General features: G+C 36.0%; 1 protein-coding gene across 1 annotated transcript in view; it reads left to right on the top strand.

The window, feature by feature from the left end:
• The window catches only part of MCCC2 (methylcrotonyl-CoA carboxylase subunit 2), a 93,955-nt gene that overhangs the window by 38,023 nt on the left and 33,918 nt on the right, over nucleotides 1–22,014 (top strand). The window contains exons 7-10 of the mRNA XM_007486501.3: nucleotides 316–429; nucleotides 6,546–6,610; nucleotides 19,329–19,428; nucleotides 20,174–20,269. Coding sequence (XP_007486563.1) covers nucleotides 316–429; nucleotides 6,546–6,610; nucleotides 19,329–19,428; nucleotides 20,174–20,269 — 375 coding nt within the window. The remainder of the gene's footprint in view (nucleotides 1–315; nucleotides 430–6,545; nucleotides 6,611–19,328; nucleotides 19,429–20,173; nucleotides 20,270–22,014) is intronic.

Raw genomic sequence — 22,014 nt, forward strand, 5'->3', positions numbered from 1 at the left:
TGTATCTTAGTTCTTTATGAGAAAAGTTCCTAGCACCTATCCTAGATTACTATCTTTCCTTTAATAATATCACTTCAAGGTGATCACATCTCTTTGCTACTATCATATCCTCATAGGTAAGTAATGAAAATACCTACATTTTAAAATTGAGGTATAGACCCTAATCAGCTTGTTTTGGTTGTAGCAACAAATGTGGGATTAGAATTAGGGCCTTTATATTATCAATCCTGATGACACCATTCTGCCTTTTGATTTACCTTTCAGGCTTATTATTTTGATTCTACAACTTGTCTTTTGTGTGTGTTTGGATTTCAGATAGCAGTAGTAATGGGATCCTGTACAGCAGGAGGAGCCTATGTCCCTGCAATGGCTGATGAAAGTATTATTGTTAAGAAGCAGGGTACCATTTTCCTGGGAGGACCTCCCTTGGTAAGTGAACAGTTATTTGTAATCACCTGATTAAGAGAGTCCCACATTTTTGTGTCAGAGGAAAAAACCACAGAGTCTGCTAGATTGAAAGCTTTCAAGTGTAATTACCTAGCACCATATTGGCGAACTAAATGGAACATGTGCTGGAAGGGATTGCTCCCCTCCCCTTCTCCACTGTGGCTGAGAACATTTCTCCCATCACCCACCCCTCTGCCCAGCAGCCCAATGGGAGTGCTTCCTCCCTCCCCTATCTGGAGTTAGGGAGTGGCTCACAATGCAGGTAAGGGTGCAGTTTGGGCATTTGTTCTCTAAAATGGTCATCATCACTGAGTCCTAGCACTATACTCTGTATTTTGTTGAATTGAAGACTTGGAAGCTTTGTGTTTGTTTAGTACAAATACATTTGTAACACTTTCTTCAAGGAAATAGGATTCCTGGTTTTTAGAAGAGTTGGTGGGAGATAAAAATAATAGTGGCTTACATTTTCATTAGCCATCTCTCTTTGTGAAAAGATAAAAGAAAAGGAATTCATTAATTCTTGGCTTTTGTATGAAGTAGAAACTCATTATCCAGAACTAGGAAAGTTCAGTTATGATTGAAATCCAATACCCAATTTACCTCATAGGACTGAAATAATTGTGAGTTCTTAAGGCATTTGAAACTGTGTTATTTGGCATTGTGAAAGTAAATATGTGGACTCAGTGGGTAGAGAGCCAGGACTAGAGTCAGGAGGACATGGGTCCAGATTTGGCCTCAGATACTTCCCAGCTGTGTGACCCTGGACAAATCCCTTAATCTCAGTTACCTAGTTCTTACTGCTGTTTTTCTACCTTGGAACTGATACTTAAAAGAAAGAAAGTAAATATGACCCAAATGCACCAGGGCAGATATTTCTTGTTGATTTGTTCTTAAGACTGATAAGGAAGTTTTACAGCAGTTTTTATTTATCTTTTACATATTATTAATTTATTTCTTTTTGCTTATTTAACATTCTAGAATCTTCCCAGAGTGTTGGTTTATTTTCATTTGAAATGTAGTTAATTAAAATAAAATTCATTGTCATTGTGCTTACATTTGTTTATGTGAAGTGTGTGTGGGTCTTTATGACAATAAGTCTGGAAAATTGATGAACATACTTTGGTAACATACTTTGGCCTTATGCGAGGCCAAAGAGCAGCCCTGTAAAAGGATATAGATTTAGTTATATGAAAAAATGACACAAATCACTATTAATTAGAAAAATGCAAATTAAAACAACTCTGAGGTATTTCCTCATACCTAATTAGAAATATTAATGTGACAACAAAGGAAAATGATAAATGTTGGATGGGATATGGGAAAATTTGAAAACTAATATACTGTTGGTGGAGTTGTGAACTGAGGTAATCATTCTGGAGCACAATTGGGAACCCTACCCAAAGGGCCATAACACTGTGCATACCTTTCGACTCAGAAATACCACTACAAGGTCTATATCCAAAAGAGATCAGAGATAGGGGAAAAGGACCTATTTGTACAAAGATATTCATAGCAGTTCTTTTTGTGATGGCAAAGAATTGGAAACTAAAAGGATGTCCATCAATTAGGGACTGGCTGATCAAGTTGTGGTTTATGGTTATAATGGAATACAGTTGTGCCATAAGAAATGCTAAATAAGATGATCACACAACACCTGGAAATACTTATATGAAGTGATGCAAAGTGAAGTAAGCAGAACCAGGAGAATGTTATACACAGTAACTGTAATAATGTATAATGATCAACTGTGAATGGCTTAACTGTTAAGCAGCATTGGGAGGATCCAAGATAACTCCAAGTAACTCATGAAAAAAGCTGTCCACTGCTATAGAAGGAACAGATGGAGTCTGAATGCCAATTGAAGCATACCATTTTTCACTTCAGTTCCTTCATGAATTTTTTTCTTAAGTGATGTGTCTTCTTTTACAACATGACTGACATAGAAATATGTATTGTGTGATAGCATATGTGTAACTTTTATTACATGCCACCTCAAGGAGGAAGAAGGAAAGGGTGGGAGAGAGAGAGCATGGATTGCAAAATATCAGAAAATTATTATTAAAGTTTGTACCAACAGGTAATCTGAAAAAAAATTAAAAAAGGCATAAAGTGAAAATTTGCAAGAAATTTATTGAAGTTAAAGAGAAAGGGGCCATGTATGAGAATTTAGATGTGTGAGGGGACAGATGGATTAGAGAGATCTCCTTTGAAGTTTTGTAAAGGTGAGAAGCATCATATACTAGTGACAAGAGTCCTACAGTTCTAGTCTGTGCTTGTCACCAACTAGCTGGGTACCTTTATATGGAAGATCCTTAATCATTCTATGCCCGTCTTTTCTTATCTCTAAAATGAATGGAATTAGATTGAAAAATTCTTTTAAGATGCTGCATGCTGCATCTTAACATGCTGCAATGTTTACAGACAACAAACATTTAATGAGGGCCTACTACATGTTAAGTAATATGGTTGGGGCTGGGGATACAAAGCCAAAAGTATAACAGTCCCTATCCTCAAGTAGCTTACATTCTCTCTGGGATATACAAAATAAAGGCAAGGTATTTGGGAGGAGGGGATGGAGTCTTTTGAAAAAGTCTTTTGTCAACTTCAAGAACCCTCACTATTCCTTATGCTAGGCTTTCTTTGTAAGGGGCTTAGTAGCTGACAGCTCAGGGAAGATTTGGATTGATTGTCTGGGCTTTACAGCTCCCTAGTGAAGTGTGTCCTTTGCAACTTTCTTTTAGTATAATCTGAGACTTTCATTTGGCAGTGTGTAAAAGTTCCTAGCTGAAAAGTCTTTGGGGAAAAAGAGACAGAGAATTAAGAAGTAGGAGGAAGAAAAATGCTGTGGCTTGCCATAACCTGCTAGGTTTGGGGGTTTGGAGATTTCCTCTTGCCTCATGCTGGTATTGATGCACTGCCAGAAGGTTTCATCATTCTTGCTAATGCCTGGCTTGGAGTCTGTGCTTTTCTATACCCTGGGATGACTGCCACTCCTGTGATAGAGGCAACATTTCTTGGCAAGATGCAGTGTCCTCTACATCCTGAGGACACAGTGCTCCTTTGAGAATGGGCAAGTTATTATCTCAGTGGTTCCAGATTCTCTAGATAGGCCTGGAAACCTGGGACAGGCCTGTTCTGGATTTTCCACCTTCAATCATCACTGGCAAGGTAAGAGGAGGCTGCAAAATAATTTGTTTGATGTGGCACAGGTGTTAGGAATGCTTGCTAATAGATATTCTTGTTATCACATTAAATTGTTCTTGTTTTCATGCAATTGATAGTGAAGTAGTTTGGTCTTTTAAAGTAAAAGTCTTTGGGATTGGAGGGTCTTGACAATTAAAGGAGTTTGGCCTACATTTTTATAGCATGGTGTAAGAGGAAGCAAAAAAAACTTGAAGTCAAGGAAGGCCTCTGACATATGTGACCCCCAGCAAATCATTTAACTGTTCAGTACCCCAGGTAGCTCTTGAGTTTCTTAAATTGCATAACATTTGCCATTCTGTATTGGTAGAAGTTTCTTCACTGGAAGTAAGATTAGGCTAAAGCAGTAATCGGAGAAATATTACCTGAAGTCCTTTCAGGGGTGGATCTTGGTGGCAGTTAAAAGAAAGACTCAAACAAACTTAAAAGCTGTTGGTTTAAAAAAAATGTTATATGTCATCCCTACCCTGATGAATCACAGTTCTGGACAAAAAAAAAACAAAATAAAACTGCGAATAGTCATTGGGGAAGGTGGGAAAAATAGAGACAAATGCACGTTTACAGCACAAACTTGATAATTTTTAGTATGTCTAATTGATTTCCATTTAATGACATGTTAGAACTTGGAAACATCTAGGATAAAAGTCATATGATATTTTAATATGTTAAAATAACTCTACTAATCAAGGTTAATAAAAAAAGAAGTTGGTTGTACTAGTATGATAGTTATTTGATATGCATTTTAATGGATTTGCCTTTAGCAATTTACATTAGAGGGAGGTGTCAGGGAGATGGGACAACTTGAGTAATTTATATCTGTAGGAGACAATTTTAAGAAAAACCTTTGTATGTTTTACTTTGATCTTCCTGAGAGTTGGTTGAGAAGAAACCTAGCCCATCTCTGCAATTGTGTCAGCAGGTGTCAAAAGGCCAGCAAGGTACAGGATAATCCAAACAGAAGCTAGGATGTGGAGAAAAAGCAGTCAAACGCCACAGGGAAAAAGCTAATCTCCTCAGGTCCATCCAGAGAAAGAAAAGCCACAGCCCAGTTCTTTGCCACCACAAAGAGGGCAGCTATAATATTTTGGAATATATAGGTTCTTTTCATATACACTTTGATTTTTTAATTCATAAACTGTTCGTATATTTTGCTCATTTATCAGTTGGTGGATGGCTCTTATTCCCATAAATTTGACAAAGTGTTTTTACTTAAAAAAAAGATCTGCATTAAGTTTATTAAGGTAGTCACAAAATTGTTCAACTTATATCCCCTTTTGTGATTTTTTTCTAATGTGCATTCACTACCCTGAACCTTTCATTTAGTATGATGAATTATTTGATTTGAATTTTTTTAGCTTTCTTCCACTTAGCACACAGCAATCTAGCACATGTTCAATTAAAACTAATGCTTGATGATAAAATCGTATGATTTTTAGTTTTAAATATTCACTGTAATCAGATCTTCCTAAATAAAAAATCCTCATAAAACCCCAATATTACAGTGTATCTGATTGTGTTTATTCCTTTATGTAGCCTTAAAAAAATTCAAAATTAGCATGTGGACTGAATGTTGCTTAACAGAGAAAAACATTGTTTCTAATTTCCTTGGAAAAAGATGACTAAGAACACACTTCTGGAAGTACATAATTACATCTTTCCAATTGAATTAATGCTTCATTAAAAAGCTTTTGATGTAGGGATTATTGGGAAGTAATTTCTGTGCGAGTATTTAGATTAATGCTACATTATAATAAAAGCTTCCCCTGTTTAAAGAGAAAAGCAGAGTATTCAACTGAAAGAAGGACTAATCAATACCAGTTCCTAAATGACAGAATTTAGCATTTAGAACTAAATGACTTTTCTGTCTCATTCCTATCAGGATTTCTCAGACACTAATTAAGTCACTTTAAATTTGTCAATCAAACTTTATTTTTTTTATTGCTTTGTTCCAATTGTCAGAGGAATGGAGAGTTGGATTGGTGAAAGTTCATTGATTTCTGTGTAAACTTGGGCATTTTCTTAAACTGAGAGTATTGCACAGTTTGGTTCTCTTTGAATATGTCAATGTAAAGGAAAGTGGTGTTTTGCTTTGTTTGTTTTGTTTTGTTTTTAATTTAATGAGGAGATGAAAAGCAGTCAGCATTATGACCCTATGTAGAAATTTAGTGTGGTTAAATTTAAGTTTGTTTAATCTTCCAATTTTTTCATCTGCAGAAAAAGTTTTATTCAAATAAAGGGAATTGAGATTGTGGTTTTAGATTAATTTGTTTGTTTTTCAGGTAAATCTTAGATTAAATGAAGTATTTCACATTGGTTAACAGTTTTAGGATCATATAAGAATGGATCTTGGGTCAAAAAAAAAACCCAGCCAAATGTTATTTGTGGGACATTTTTAGTTCAGAGAACTTGGGATACCTCTTTATTCTTTTTACTTTTCCCTAAAAGGATGTGATGAACATAAAGAAACAACACAGATATGTGGTAGACCATGTCAAGGTATATACCTCTTTTTCAGTATAAACATCTGAAACTGATTATGTGGATTTCTGAACCTGATTCATGTTGAGAGAGAACTACTACAGTCTTATAGGCAGAATTGTCTTTAAATGCCTTTGATTAGCTAGGTGTTTATTCTATGTTAGCACCTCTTCAGAGGAGAAAATCTACAACTTCTACCACCTTATAACCTTTTCCATTTTCCAAAGATTCATCTTTTTTCAGAATTGACATATATAATTTGGGATTCTTGAGCCCAGTAGGAAGGAGGTTAATAGCTGTATTTAGGTTAGAATACAGTCATCTTGGGGGAACATTGTATATACTCTTTTATGGGCAAAATCTTCCATTGAAGATGAAATCTCATGTACTAATAATATACTAATCCTTTGCTCTCTTAGGTTAAAGCAGCAACTGGTGAAGAGGTATCAGCTGAGGACCTTGGAGGTGCTGACTTGCATTGCAGGTGAAACTTAGAACTTGTTAAAAAAATGATTCCAACTAAGTGCCAGCCATTCTTCCATAACAGATGGGTGTACATCTGCCTTCTGATTGTGTTTAAAGCCAAATTCTGATGCTATTAGATCTGCATCCTCAAGGAGATCAACCTGCCTATTGTATGTAGCCAGAGGGGAAAGAATTCTCTTACCATTGATCGAGCATAACATCAGGCTCTCTGACAGGTCCACTAAACCCTCTTCTTTCCCTAATATACTTGTTCTGTAGGACTTGCAGCTCTTTTAAGAGGAAAGGGAATAAAAGATGTAGCAAAAAAAAACCAAACAAGTGATAGCTTTATCTAGATGATAGCATTTGGATAGTCTCATTCTACTCTGGACTGTTCTCCACTCAGGTGTCAAATAAATATTCCCAAAATGCTGATCTGATGTTATGCCCCTATTCAGTAATTTCCATTGGTTCCCTATCATTTCTAGATCAAATATAAAATCCTGTGGTTGGTGTTCAAGGCCCTTTATAACTTGGCCCCATCTTGCCTTTCTAGTTTTCTTATACCTGACATACCCTCCATGTATTCTTAGATCCAATATCATGGGCCTCCTTTCTGTTTCTTATACAAAGTCAATCTCCTTTCTTCAGATATTTTTATTAACTTCATGCCTGCAATTCTCTTCTTCCTTATATCTGCATCCTTATTTCCCTGACATCTTGAATGTCCCAGCTAAGATCTCACTTTCTGTAAGAAGCCTTTCCTGATCCCCTGTAATGCTAGTGCCTTTTCTCTATTGATTATTTCCAATTTAACACACACACACACACATCTTTCTGTATATATATTCTGTTTGCACATAGTTGTTTGCTCTCTCCATTATTAGACTGTGAGCTCCTTGAGAAGGTTTGACATTTGCAAATATAATAGGGAATAATGGTGAGGTGATTTTTTTCAGTGGAGTATTTAATGAGACTGCTTAGAGGAAGTGGTGGTGAACTTGAGTCTAGAAGAAAAGTTTGGAATAGATGCTTAGTTAGAGTCATTTATAAGTGTGAAAGGATTGGCATAAAGCAGTGAGGGCCAAATTGAGATTATGTAACATCAATTTTTAGTGAACTCAATTAGCACAAATATATGAATCCCTCCATTGGTGGATGGAAGGAGCAATCTAGAGTTGAGATTTGGCAAGAGATGAGGGGCAATAGGATGGAAAGGGCCAGAAATTCAAAGGGTAAAGTGACAAGACAAATGGCAAAGTTTAGGAGTCCTCAGGGTACATCAGCAAGACATCTGACAGTTATCCAGTGTTTGGAGGGCACTGAGGGAGATGACATGATAAAGCTCATGTGCATTAGTGCAGTGGCAGAGAGATGGTATTTCCTAGTGGCCCTTTCTCTCATTGTATGAACTAGAATTGGTGACTCCCAAGCTCATCCAAATGGTGAGAGCATCTATTCTTCTGCTTGGCTGCCTCATGGAGTTTGGGCTGCCTGTGGTTTGGAAAGAGGGTAGAAGAAAGAGAAAGGGAAAGAATGTTCCACTGGTCACCTAGTTTGTTGGACCAGGTTACTTTTCTGAGTCATAGAGATTTTAAAAAATTATTTTATTTTTATTTAGAATATTTTTCCATGGTTATTTGATTCATGTTCTCTCTCCTCTTCTCTCCCGCCTCCTGGAGCTGACAAGCAATTCCACTGGTTTATACATGTATTACTGTCTAAAACCCATTTCCATATTATTCATATTTATAAAAGTTATCTTTTAGAATCCATAACCCCAAATCATATAAGTGATAACCAAGTGATGAATCATATGTTTTTCTTCTGCATTTCTACTCCCACAGTTCTTTCTCTAGCTCTGGATATCATTTTTTTTTTCATAAGTTCCACAGGATTGCTCTTGATCATTGCATTGCTATTAGTAGCAGAGTCTATTACATTTGATCATCCCACAGTGTTTCACTTTCTGTGTACAATGGTTCTGCTCATTTTACTCCACATCAGTTTATGGAGGTCTTTCTAGTTCATATAGAAATCAAGCAGTTCATCATTCCTTATAGCACAATAGTATTCCATCACCATCATATACCACAATTTGTTCAGCCATTCCACAATTGAGGGACATCCCCTTGTTTTCCAATCTTTTGCCATGTAAGGGATGAATGGGGTTATTTTTTAAAGGGTTAGACTTGATTATTTAAGAGTTTGGTCACCAGGAATCTAATTAATTCCAAAGAGATTTTATTTACAATTTTATTACAAAATGTAGAGTGAAGTAAGAAATCAGAGAGAGGATAAGGTAAGATATTTAGCTGTTAAAAACTGTAAATGCCAAACTGTAAAGGTTTGGGCCAAACTGTAAAGATAATTTTTAGTGTTTTGACTTAAAATCCAAAAAGAGTGGTCGCCATGGGAAATTCCCAAAATATGAAAAATATCCAAGTCAGCTGGGGATTTATGGAGATTTTAATTAATATAAATGAAGGAATTAAGGGAAGGAGAGAAAGAGAAAGAGAGGAGAGAGAGAGAGAGAGAGAGAGAGAGAGAGAGAGAGAAAGAAAGAGAGAGTTAGTTAGTTAGTTAGTTAATTAATTGCTCTGGCTCAGGCTGAGCCAAGCAGTAGAAAAACAGCCTAGGCCAAATTGGCCTAGGCCTGAGCCTAAGGGAGAGCAAGTCAGTCTTTATCACTCACCACAAGATCATCTCCAAGCTGGGTTCTTTCCCTCCGAACTGAAATCCTCTCCAAACTGAATTCAATTGCCAACTCCATTCAAATGTCCCTCACTTCAACTCTGAACTCCAACTACTAAATTACCTTTTACCCCTTCCTTTTAAAGAAATTTTCTCTTATGTCACCTCCCTTAAAATTTCACATCTACCAATCACAGTAGACACTTTTTCCCAGGACTGCCCATTCTTAGTTCTCATCTTCTTTGGTTCTCACCTTTTCTGGTTAGATTAAATTCTCTGAGTACTTCACACTTCTTTTGTTAAGCTTGCCTTTTGTAAGTTGCTTGACCTTTTAGGTACTAATTTAACCTTTATAGGTACTTAGCACTCGTTTGTATTAAATTTAAAAATAGACCTAGCTTAAGGTTTTGGCTTTACTATAAGGTGTGAGTTGGGGACTTTCATTGTTCAATCAGGAGTTTATAACTTTATCTTCCCCTAAGGCACTGTCTGAGTAGGGTGGAGTAATTTTAAAAGTTCCCAATACATTCCTGATCAAGTATCTTCATTGTTAAAAATGGGGAATAGCTTAATCAAATCTTCTAAAGTAGAATCTGAGTAGTTTTAAGATTCACATAGCCTAAACACTAAGTAATTTATTTCCAGCCCCTGGCTCAAAACCAGGACAAGGAGAGTTGATTCTTAGCTGGCCTCAGCAAAGCCTAGGACCTGGGGAAGTCTCTCCTGAGGCTAGTCTCTTCATAAAATATTCAGGAAAGAGCCAGCTTTTTTACTCACCACGTGTCAGTCTAGTCAGCAGATCTTTCTGCCCTTCTTCACCAGCCTCAATTCAAAGCATGAAGAATTCCTCTTGTCTCCACTTCCAAAAATGAAGAATTGTCTCTCACAGGAAGTGACAGCCCTTTTAAAGACATTTTCTCTTGTGTCACTTCCTGTGTCTTCCCCTAATTTTATATCTACCAATCACAACTGATGCTCTGCGCTTGGACTGCCCAGAAAGCAGTTAGTCATCTGATTCATTACCCACTATCGCACACGTGAGTCACAGACCTCCTACTTCATGATTAAGTGGGATATTTGCACTTTTGGTGATTAGATCTAAATAGGCAGATTTTCATACTTAACTTTTAAGTATCATATTTGTACTTTTTGTGATTGAATCTAAAAATAGGCAGGTCTCCATACTTAACTTTTTAAGTAGGGTGTTTACACTTATGGGAATTAAAATCTAAAAATAGACATGAGTTACAATTTAAATCTTCACACTCAGGGAAGAGCTAAGTACCTTCATTGTTACAATCAGGGGAGAGCCAAATCCAATAGTCACACAAAGCACAGCTATAAATATTTTTGTAATTTTTTTTTATCTCTTTGGGGTACAAACTAGATCAAAGGGCATGTAATCTTTTAAAGCCCATTGGGCATAATTCCATATTGGCCTCCATAATGGTTGGAATCAGTTCCTTTACTGTCATATTGGCCAATCTGCTAGGTGTGAGTTGTTTTGATTTGTATTTCTCTCATCAGGAGGGATTTAGAACACTTTTTCATGTGATTACTTATAGTTTGATTTCTTCATCTGAAATGAATCATAGAGATTTTTAGTGGAGTAGGACTCCGTTGTCACATCCTTTGCAGTAGAAATAATACTGCTGATTTGTCATTCTGTGAACAAGAGATGCAAGAATGGTACCAGGGTAGACGCAAAGGCATATACTATTCACTAGTTCTGCCTGATAGTCAAAGATGCATTAATCAAATAAAAGGAGTTCTTGTGGTCTCAGTACTCATCCTCTTGTCATCATTCAAGTTAGCAACTTTAGGGTCCAATGGAATATGGAGTATGTTATCCCAGGTCCCATAATACCTCTTCTGTTCTCCACAGTTTTCATAAGATCATTGATGATGCCTCAGCAATTTCATTTGCCTGCTTTTCCCCTGCAATATTCTGTGATAAAATTTGTCTGAGTCTGGTGACTTGAATTCTTCAAGAGTAACTAGGTATTATCTTTCATTTTCTGCACGTTTTGGGTTTTGGTTCTAAATTTGCTGTTTTTGTCTTTCTAGTCCAAATTTTTTTTATTGGCAGATAAAATAGGACCAAAATAACATTTGAGTAGTTTTTCCTTCCTTCTCTCATTTCTCTCTTATGATCATCTTATCTACTTTGAGCAGTGTTCCTGTTTTTTTTTATCCTCCCATTCCAAGTATAGTTGAAATAACATTTTGCTGTTTTCAAAGAATCAGTGAAAAAGCATTAGCTCATTTACTCTGTGCCCTATGCTAGGAATAGAGACAAAAGTGAAATAATCTGCTCATGGAACTTACAGTTTAGCCAGGAAAGGCAAGTGCATACATAGATATCCAAAATAGGTCCAAGATCATTTTTAGGGGGAGGAAGGCACTAGCAGCTGGAGGATCAGGAAGAGCTTCATGTGGTAATTGAGCTAAACCTTGAAGGAAACTAGAGCTTCCAGATGGAGGTGAGGAAAGAAGTTCATTCCAAGCATTGGGGAGCAGCTAATCCAAGGCATGAAAATGATGGAGGAAGTGCTATGTGTGAGCCAGAGTAAGAAGGCCAGTTTGGCTTCTCACACATAAGGGGAATAATGTGTAATAAGGTTGGAAACATAGGAAAGGTAGGTTGCCAGGGGATATAATAAATGCTAAATGCAATAGTTTATATTTAATACTAGAGTAATAGGAAACTACTGGAATTTACTGAGTAAAGGTGAGTAATATAGTCAGCTCAGCCTTTAAGGGAAATTATCTTGCCAAATGTGTGGAGTTTGTACTGGAGTTGGGAGACCATTTAGAAGACCATTGAAATAGTTGAGATTGTGAAAGCCTGAATGAGGGTGATAGCTGTTTGAGTAGCAGGAAGCAAATGTTGGTGAGAGAGAGAGAGAGGCAGAAATGACAGTATTTAGTGACTGATTGGATATATGGGTTAGTGAGAGTGAGGAGTGAAGGATGCCATTAAGGTTGAACCTAGATGATTGGAAGGATGATGGGACTTTGACAGGGAATAGGAAAGTATAATTCCTCAGCAATCTCAGCTCATTTTGAGCTTTAATGATCCTAACACTGTTCTTATAGGACCATGCCATCCTTAGTTACTTGCCCTTTCCTCCATCTTCTGTACTTGTCTCTTTTTTTTGGTATTGTATTCTTGTTTATTTTAATAAGCATTTTCTGAACATTTTAATCCGAATGGGGAAGCCCTTTAGGAGTTTTGCAAACTACTCTTGGCAAGTTTAGTATATCTGCTGTTGGACTTCCTATTTTAGATACTCTCTCTCCTCTAGCTTTCCTGACACTTTCCTCTCCTGATTTTCTGAATCCTATGTTTCCTTTCAGGCCCCTTTTGTTGGACCACCATCCATGTCCTATCTGCTTTGCACAGGTTTCTTTCTTGAACCCTCCTCTCTCTCCCTTATGAGCTCATCAGTTTCTTTTTTTTTATTGCAAAGACATTTTATTTTCCCAGTTACATATAATAATAATGTTCAACATAGATTTTCTAAAATTATAAAATACAAACTGTCTCCTTCCCTCTTTTCCCTCCCCCTACTCAGAGATGGTAAGCAATTTGATCTGGGCCCTGTACGTGTCTTAAAAATCTAAATTGATCATTGAATTCCCTGTTTATCCACATTGGTCTCTAAATAATTCTTCCCTTTGAGTATAAATGTAGAAGAAAAACATATGACATCACTTATCACATGTATTTATGAGTATATGATTTGACTTTAAAAGATTACTCTATACCCAAAACAAATAATATGGAAATAGGTATCAAGTGATAACATTTGTACAACCCAGTGGAATTGCTTGTCGGTTCTGGGAGGGGAGAAAAAAGAGGGGAAGGAAAGAAAATGAATCATGTAAACATGGAAAAATATTTAAAAATAAAAATTAATTAAAAAAAGAATGTAGATACACTAGGAAGAAAGTTTTGTTTTTAAGAGTGGTGTCAGTACAGTTAAATAAATATAGGAGGAATTTTAAAAAAATTCTTCCCTTTCCTCCTCATTGAAATTATTTTTATCTTTAAAATCTCATTCTTGAGTCTGGTTTTGGTGGTCCTTGCTGGTGGGGTGGTGGGGGCTGGTGGATCACTTGGACTGAGTTGCATTAGGACTTAAAGCCCATCAGGTGTCTAGCACCAGTATGGCAAGTACCTTGGAGTGGAGGGGCACTAGGTTCCCCTAAGGTGGTCTGAAACAGTCCAGGTTGGAAAAGTGGAGCAACTTAGCATTGGAATGAAGCCCATGAGTAGCTGCTGTACTTCCAGCTTGTATAAAATACAGAGAGACCCATTCTCTTTCTTCTCTCTCACTCCCCCCAGAAACAAAATCATTTCTGAGAACTTTCAAGCTATCTAGGAGTAACTTTCTCTATGGAATTTTAGGTCATGAGATCTGAACCTGTCTTGTCTTTAATCCCTTAGTATCTATTCTCCAGAAATATAGGGTGTTTGCCAGACTATGTCTCAGTTTTTTCTCCTTTGATAATTATTTAAATGAATTAATAATTTCTCTTTCAAGATTCATATAATTTGTGTATCTACATAATAAACAAAATAAAAATTTAAAAAGCAGAGTTCTTTGGTGAGAAAGATCCTAAATAGCAATTTCCCTTGTTAATTCCTTCACTTTTTGAAAGATAATAAAAGTTAGATATGGTAGCTAGTTTAGATATGAGAGGCTTAGATTCTTCTTTACTAGTCTAGCCTTCATATAGATGCCAAAGTGACATTCATTCCTCATGTTCAAATATTTCCAGGTCATTTTCTTGCTTAAGGAGTTCAGTGGCTCTCATTTGCCTCCAGGAAAAATGTCGACTTGTCATTTTTTTGACATTTAGATAAACCATTTAGAACCTGGCCCAAACCTATCTTTCCTGCCTTCTTGTATATTTCTTTCTTTTACACAGTGTTTGATTTAAAGGGAAAAATAGATGGTAAAACTGCAATAGTTGGAGCATTCCATGTTCTTCTTTCAGACTTAGACAAATTAAAAAAAATAAGGAAAGCATTGAAGACCTTTATAAAATGTTACAAAATTTTATTTGATAGATTTCTGGTGATCACATGTACAGCATCTTTACAAAAGATCATATATTAGGGCATAATAGCTTTACAAACAAATGCAGAAAAGAAGTATTAAAATGGGTTGTTTATTGACCATAATGCAATAAAAATAGTATTAAGTAAAGGATTTTTGAAGACAAAATTTCTCACTTTATTAACCCATTTACTATCCTCATACTGGAAAATTCATCTCCTGGTTCCATACCTTTGCACCGGTGTCCCCAATACTTGGAATGTACTTCTTCATCTCTAATTACTAGAATCCTTGACTATCTTGAAAACTCAACTTTGTATCATTTGTATCAGCTTGTGTGAGGCCTATTTTGATTCTCCAGTTATACTTTTCTCTCCATGAAAAGTGTTTGCCTTTATTTTGTATATCAATTTGTCTTTACTTACCTTTCTTCATATTGTTTTCTTCAGTGGAATTTTTCATACTGTTTTTCTTCAATGCTCCTTCAGAGCTGAGACTGTTTTTGTATTTTCTATGCTTATCATAGTGGTAGGTGCTTACTAAATGTTTATGGAATGAATGTATTTGATCTGAGAGGCAACATGGGTATTATTTTAGGTTCTTGAGCAGGGAAGAGATAGTATGAAAATGATGTTGGGATTCTGGCTGTGTTCTCTATTTTCCTCATCTGTATGGTGTGATAGTGCTTGTTACTTCAATGTTTTTTTGAGATAATAATTGAGATTTTGGGAAAGCTTTTTATAAGTGTTACTATTTTTTTAACATAAAATAATAAACTATGACTACTACAGTCCCCATCACCTCTTCTATTGCTCTTACTCCCTTCTGTTAAAGGGGTTCCAGATCCTAGGGAGATGGGCATTTTGGTACGTTTGAGTGAGATGCTTCTGAATTGGAGAAGGGTTATCTTTTAAAAATGACAAACTGATTTTGGCAGACTTCAACACTTTGAGCATTGTGTTGTTTATATTTCTGCTTTTGAGCTACATATTTCTGCTTGCCTGTCAGTCACCACCCACAAAAAGGGTGACTGAATGGCTTGGGTGAAAATTCAGAATAGAATATTTCAGTCTTTCCAAGTCTTTCTTCCTCCATAAAGCACTGATAAATAGTAAGGAAACTTTGCAAACATGTATTTGACACTTTGATTTGAAAGTGATTTCTTTGTACATCTGTAGTGATTCAATAATCATAGGCTATTTGTGTAACAGTTTTGCAGGCATGTGTTGTAAAAAAGCATGTTAGAGCAGCCTACTTACGGATTAATTGTTATCAGGATTTAAACTTCTGATAATATGATGGTGCTCATAGTATGCAAAAAAGAATTAAGTATGCCTTTTTGATATATTTTTTTCAACTACACAGAGAGAATCTTTTTTTTGGGGGGGGAGACTTTACTACATCAGTCTTGAGGATGGATGAGGTACCAATGAGTCTGAAATTACAAACTATTAAAACAGGAACTTAAATAAATAGTCTGAAAATACTACAGTTTCTGTAGCATACCAGGCATGTTAGCATCTGGGAAGTATGATTGATATATTGCATATATATTCATTTACCAAACACATGGTCAGATTATGTGATGTTCATTGTATGGAAAGGGACAGTCCGAAGCACTAGCATAGGACGGGCAAATTCATGGGCTGGGCCTTGACAGCCACCTGCCTTGGCTTGGAGTACATTCATTTGCAAAGCAGGGGTTGGATTAATCTCCACCTCTTTGATCTCCTCATTGTCAATTCAATCAATGTTAAGACCTATGCCATGTTACTGTATTGGTTGATCTCCTCCCAATCCACATTCCTAAAACCTCCAATAAATACTGGGGAACAAGTGCTAATCTCTCTCTTACTTCCCTGGATCTTCAGAATCTCACCGTCTTAACCTTTTTCCTGCTGATATTTAGCTTTCCTTGCGATGCTCTCGCCCCATGCCTCCTATTAATGCTCAGACTCTCTCATCTATAGGAGGCATCAAGGAGTTCTTACTCCCCACATGTTTTCTTATTTCTCAGGTTTCCCTTTAATTAATAATCCAAGGGAAAACATTAAGGAGATAGTGCCTCTCCCCATTCTTTTTAACCTTTTGTCTTGGAGTCATTATTATTCACCTATTTCCTTCAGTCTCCCTTCTCCTTCTCAAGTTATCACCCACAGGTTAAAATTATATAACAACCGCAGGACAGATTGTTATAGTTTCCCATTGATGTTGACTCTTTCAGCTATTCTTTTAAGGCAAAAAAGATATCTTAATTGCAATGGAATATCTTAGGAAGGGTTCTCCTATAGTCTCTTGGAAGGCACAGATTCCTCTTGGTATATTTTACTAGAATTTTTCTTAGTCCCAAATATATTTTATTGTTATTTCCTAAATAATGGTGATATATCTTCTGTAACTGGAATTTTAAACAATAAGCCTCAGTAAAGCAAATCCAGATTTATGTTTGAGGCACCTAGGATGATTAGGTTTTTTAAGGAAACAAATAAAATCTTGTTACCTTTTGTTGTTATATCAAATTTGTCTCTTAATGTATTCATTCATTCCTAATCTATTCATCCCCTCCCCTAATAAGCAAGCCATGGGTTGATCAGTTTTTAAAGGCCCCTAAATGTAAAGCTGTATATCATATTGCACAAGATCCTACAGAGAAAACTTGGATGCTACTCCCTAATCTGTCATTTCCTATATAATCTTAAATAACTTTTGTCTTAGTTTTCCCATTGGTTAAGAGGGGATCTGCTACTGTGTCTACTTCATAAGAATATTAGAGTAATAACATAACACTTTTACTTTCATATACATTATTCTATGTAAATTAGAGAAGGTAGTATTTTTAAGGTAAGATAGCCCTCCAACCAGTATTCCAATTATCTGTCACTTCAACCAGTTAACCAACAAGTATTTATTAAGCATTTAATATATGCCATGCACTTTGCTAGGTGCTGTATAATAGACAAAAATGAAACAATCCCCTTTCCCCATGTAACTTACATTCTATCTCTTAAATAGTTTGAGTCATGAGAAAGGTACTACAGTCAATCTTCAACTTTTGCTGGGGAAACATTCCTAGAAAACAGTGCAAAAGTAAAAAAATACGTGAATATGGATTCACTGAACCTATGGGAAATAGGGGTTAGGTTCCCATGACCACCAAAAATTGTAATCTTTTGCTAGAGTTCACTGAAAATACACATGAAATTAGAGTAATTATGTAACAGTGTTTCTGCATACAATACATTGTAACAAAACATTACTTTTGATAATATGTACCATTCCAAACACAATACAACCACAAAATAACCCATAAAATGCAGTACACAAAATAAATTTTTTTCTTACTAGCAACTTTTTAGAATTCTCTGATCTTTTGGGCTAATGTAACAATTGAAAAACCAGTGACTTCATATAACATTCACTTTTCATAACACAAGAAATTTATAGTACCACATATATGGCATAGCAAATAAAATTCTTTTTTTTTACTTTCCATTTTTACCTTATTTTAATAACAAATTTCCACCCCTCCCTTCTTCTTTCTCTCTTCCTGGAGCTGGCAAGCAATTCAATCTGGGTTATACATGTATTATCACGCAAAACATGAGCAAATAAAATTCTTAAAATGAAAACTTTTTAACTGAATCTTACCTTTCACTTTCAGATGGCAGTGTGAGAGTGTTATACTGCATAATATATTGCTGTAAGCCTTTCTGCATTTGCCAACCTCCAAAAATCAAGGGAGAGGTTTCTGGGACTTTAGTCACTGCTATTGGAAGATGCCCCAATTTTAACATCACCAGAGAGTCCAAATGACTTATACTATGCTGTGGGGGCATAATTACAACACAAAAAGTTGAGTTTTAAAACAATGAAAATATGCGATGAATTCACAGGGAGCTCTTTACAAGAGTAGGGTGAACAAAAGCAGTAAAGTATTTAATAAGATGCCAGTTACTCCATAGATTTCAATCTTCTAATCTTTTTCTCTAATGTGTAAAGCTGTGAATGTGCTTGGTTACCAATGTGAAAGTGAAAATGAGGATATTAATAAAATTGCAAAAATGCCCTTGAAGTTGTAAAAGTTAGATGTATGAATATTAATTGTATATTGTATGCCAAAGTTATGTATTCTTTTCTTTTTTTAATAAAAACCCTTACCTTCCATCTTGGAATCAATACTGTGTGTTGGTTCCAAGGCAGAAGAGTGGTAAGGGCTTGGCCATGGGGGTCAAGTGACTTGCCCAGGATCACAGAGCTGGGAAGTGTCTGAGGTCAGATTTGAATTTAGGACCTCTCATCTCTAGGCCTGGCTCTCAATCCACTGAGCTACTCAGTTGCCCCCTCTTATGTATTCTTTATTGCTCATGTGGGCACCACAGCTACAGGAATCAGAACTGTCTCACTAACACAACCTGATCCAACACAATTGACTTTTTATTCCAACTAACTGCCCCTCTCATTACTCATTCTCTACCCAAAAGATCCAAGGTAACCCTAACCCATAATAGTATTATCTCATTACATACATTCCATTATGTATTTCAGTATCAGTCCATGATAATTCACTTTTGTTTTGGTGGGGTAGCTGTAATAGGAGCTGAACAAGTTTGGGCAAATGTAGTAGACCAGGGTTCCTTAAGGACCCAGACTTGGCAATTTTGACCAAATTGGCTGGCTTTGATTCTGAGTACAATGACTGGAGTTTAGCTTCTTAGAGCCAGACTTGCATTACAGATCTCTAGCTCAGGGAGTCATCATTCTATACCTTTCAAGTATTCCAGTTCCTCCAGGAACTCTAAACACATTATAAAATTAGTCATATCTAAAAAATCCCTCTAATAACTCTTATTTCATTTATTCCTATTCAAGTATTCATTATCCTTAATTTTGACACTTTACTTTAGATGGGGAAAGATGTGCCATGGTAAAATGTTTAATTCTTTTTTTCTTTCCTATTGTCATTTTATTCTGTAGGAAATCTGGAGTAACTGATCACTATGCTTTGGATGATAGTCATGCACTTCACTTGGCAAGGAAAATTGTGAGGAGTCTAAACTATAATAAGAAATTAGAAGTGAGTATATGATTTTTTATTTTAAAAATGAGTTTTATTGATGCCTTTTGTTTCTACAGTCATCCCATCTGGATATTATCCCTGAATTTCCACTCTCAAACAGTGAACTTTCCCTTGTTACAAAAGGTAGGAAATTCAGATGATACAGTGGCTGTATCTGAAAGTATATGTAACATTTTGCTATCATAGTCTTCCTCTCTACTGAAAGGAAATTTGGACCAACATTGTTTATTACATTGATTCAAAGTTTGACTTTCTTTTGTTATTCCTTTCATTTACATTGTTGTAGTATGTGGGTACAGCTACCTTAAGCTTTCTGAATACAAACTACATTTTAACCAGAAAATATTTTATTGTCCTCTTTAGGCTGTTAGGTTGATGGCAACATCAATCAAAAGTGTCTGTTTTCCTTATGTTCTTTCAAAGTATAGTTCAGGTATCACTTACTAAGGAAACCTCTCTTCATCCTTCCATTTAGCACTCTCTCCTCCTTAAAATTATTTTGTATTACTCTATATTTCATTACTTGTGTACATATTGCATTCTCCTAGTAGAATATAAGCTTCTTGTAGGCAGGGATTTAAAAATTTTTTGTCTTTGTATCTCTAGAACCTAGCATGATTCCTTGTACTCTTGGTATGGTATGGTATAATATAGTGGTTATGTCCTGTTAGTGCCTAACAGATATTTGTTGAATTTAATTAAATTGAGTTTTAGTTAATACAACTCTACTAAATTATTGTAGGTGACAGTAGAACCTTCTGAAGAGCCTTTATTTCCTATAGATGAGTTATATGGAATAGTTGGAGATAACCTCAAGAGGAACTTTGATATCCGAGAGGTATGGCTTTTTCTTTTTGATCACCTTATCTTGCTTGGGCTAGAAGCACTCATAGATACAAACCCACAATTGATTGTCATGGAATGATCTACTCCATTTATAATATGCTCTCTGATTCTCCCCTCCTTAAGGAGGCTGACATCCTCCTCCCTCTGAAGAACTCATCTTCTTGGTGCTTGGACTTAGTGTGGGCACCCAGTAGACTTGAGCCTGACTGCAGCTCAGAACTCCTGGATTTGTGTCCCATTAGCCTTAGGCATCACAGGCATCTGCATTCCTGACTTAGATATGGGTTTAGATTGAAGCATAAACTATAATATAACCTATCTAAATGAACAAAAAAAAGTAAATTCTTGTAAGAGAAATAATAGCATTTTAAAATATAGTTATACATCTGAAGGCAGAAAAGAAGGAAAATGTTTTTAAACTTTTGGGCTATTGTTTGGCAGGTACTTGGGAGGCTGGGGCTGGGGACAAGAATAGCTTGGTGTATTCCTACGTAGATCTTTAGTTTTCAATTGTTATTAGAGATAATACAACAGTTATAGTTTTCAAAAGTTTGTTTTTTCTTTCCTTGAGTGTTGCTGTTTTGGCAAATGGTAGGAAATGTCTCTGTGTCATTAAAAGAGGTTATATTTTAAACTATATTTCAGATGTTGCCAAAGCTACAGGTCAGTATCTAAATTTTCTGTAATATAGATCGACTTTTTCAATCTGTACATATATCATATAATATTTAGTGTCATACTTTATTTTTATAACTAATTTCTCTCATAACAACATTATTACAAAGATTCAAGATAGATTCATCTTAAAAATAAATAGAAGTAGGATTTTCTATAATCTATCCTAAGGACTTTTATGGACTTTAAATGAGAACAATAGCTGATAGCACTTATATTCCCATAAATTTAGGAAGAGCTGAGTTTAGGTCCTAGTGTAGTTACCCCCAAAATGTATATTCCTTAAAATAGGAACCTGCCAGTTTCCTTTCCTTGACAAAGGAATCTCTTCCTACACCTTCTCCTCTCTGCTCCAAATTCCTTCTCATTACAATCCCCAGGGACTAGTGTCCTATGGTCTGTGGCTTGGTCCTGCTAGGCCTTGCATTTCAAGTTGTCTCCTCCTTCCTTCTCAATTTGTCTTAAAAAGTCAGTTTGAGGGAGCATTTTTCCTATGACTCAGGTCTGTTTATAGAGTGCTTTATCCTGTGCCCCTGAGTAGCAAATTGCCATTTTGATTAAACCTTGGATTTCCCACTCCTCTGATTTTTTTCTCACATTGTTCTCTATGGCTGGAGTGCTCTCCTTTTGCCCATTCTCCATCTAGTGCATTGCTGTCTGTGCTTCATGGTCTAGTCCAAAAGGCCACCTCCTTATTGCTGGCAACCAAAAATCATCTCTTTCTCCATTTTCATCTTGTTCATGAACTCATATTTCATGTTTTGTAGTCCTTTGTATACATTTTACTAGATGATATGTTCCTTAGGAACAAGTTCAGTTATCTTTCTTTTATTAAATGAGGCCATGAAGCTTGGGCAAGGTTGCATTAAATGGAGAATGGGCACAGGGATAGTACTTCAGTCATAGAGAATGATGTGAGCAAAAGGTTGGGAGTGAAAGAAATTCTGGGTGATGTGAATCCTATTTTACTGGAGCAGAGATTATGTAATGGGTTTGGAGTGTGGATTAGTTCCATAAAAGTTGGTTGAGGCTAGTGCATCCAGGAACTGATATTGCCTGAGG

The sequence above is a fragment of the Monodelphis domestica genome, chromosome 3, assembly GCF_027887165.1.
Source record: "Monodelphis domestica isolate mMonDom1 chromosome 3, mMonDom1.pri, whole genome shotgun sequence".
NCBI lineage: Eukaryota > Metazoa > Chordata > Mammalia > Didelphimorphia > Didelphidae > Monodelphis > Monodelphis domestica.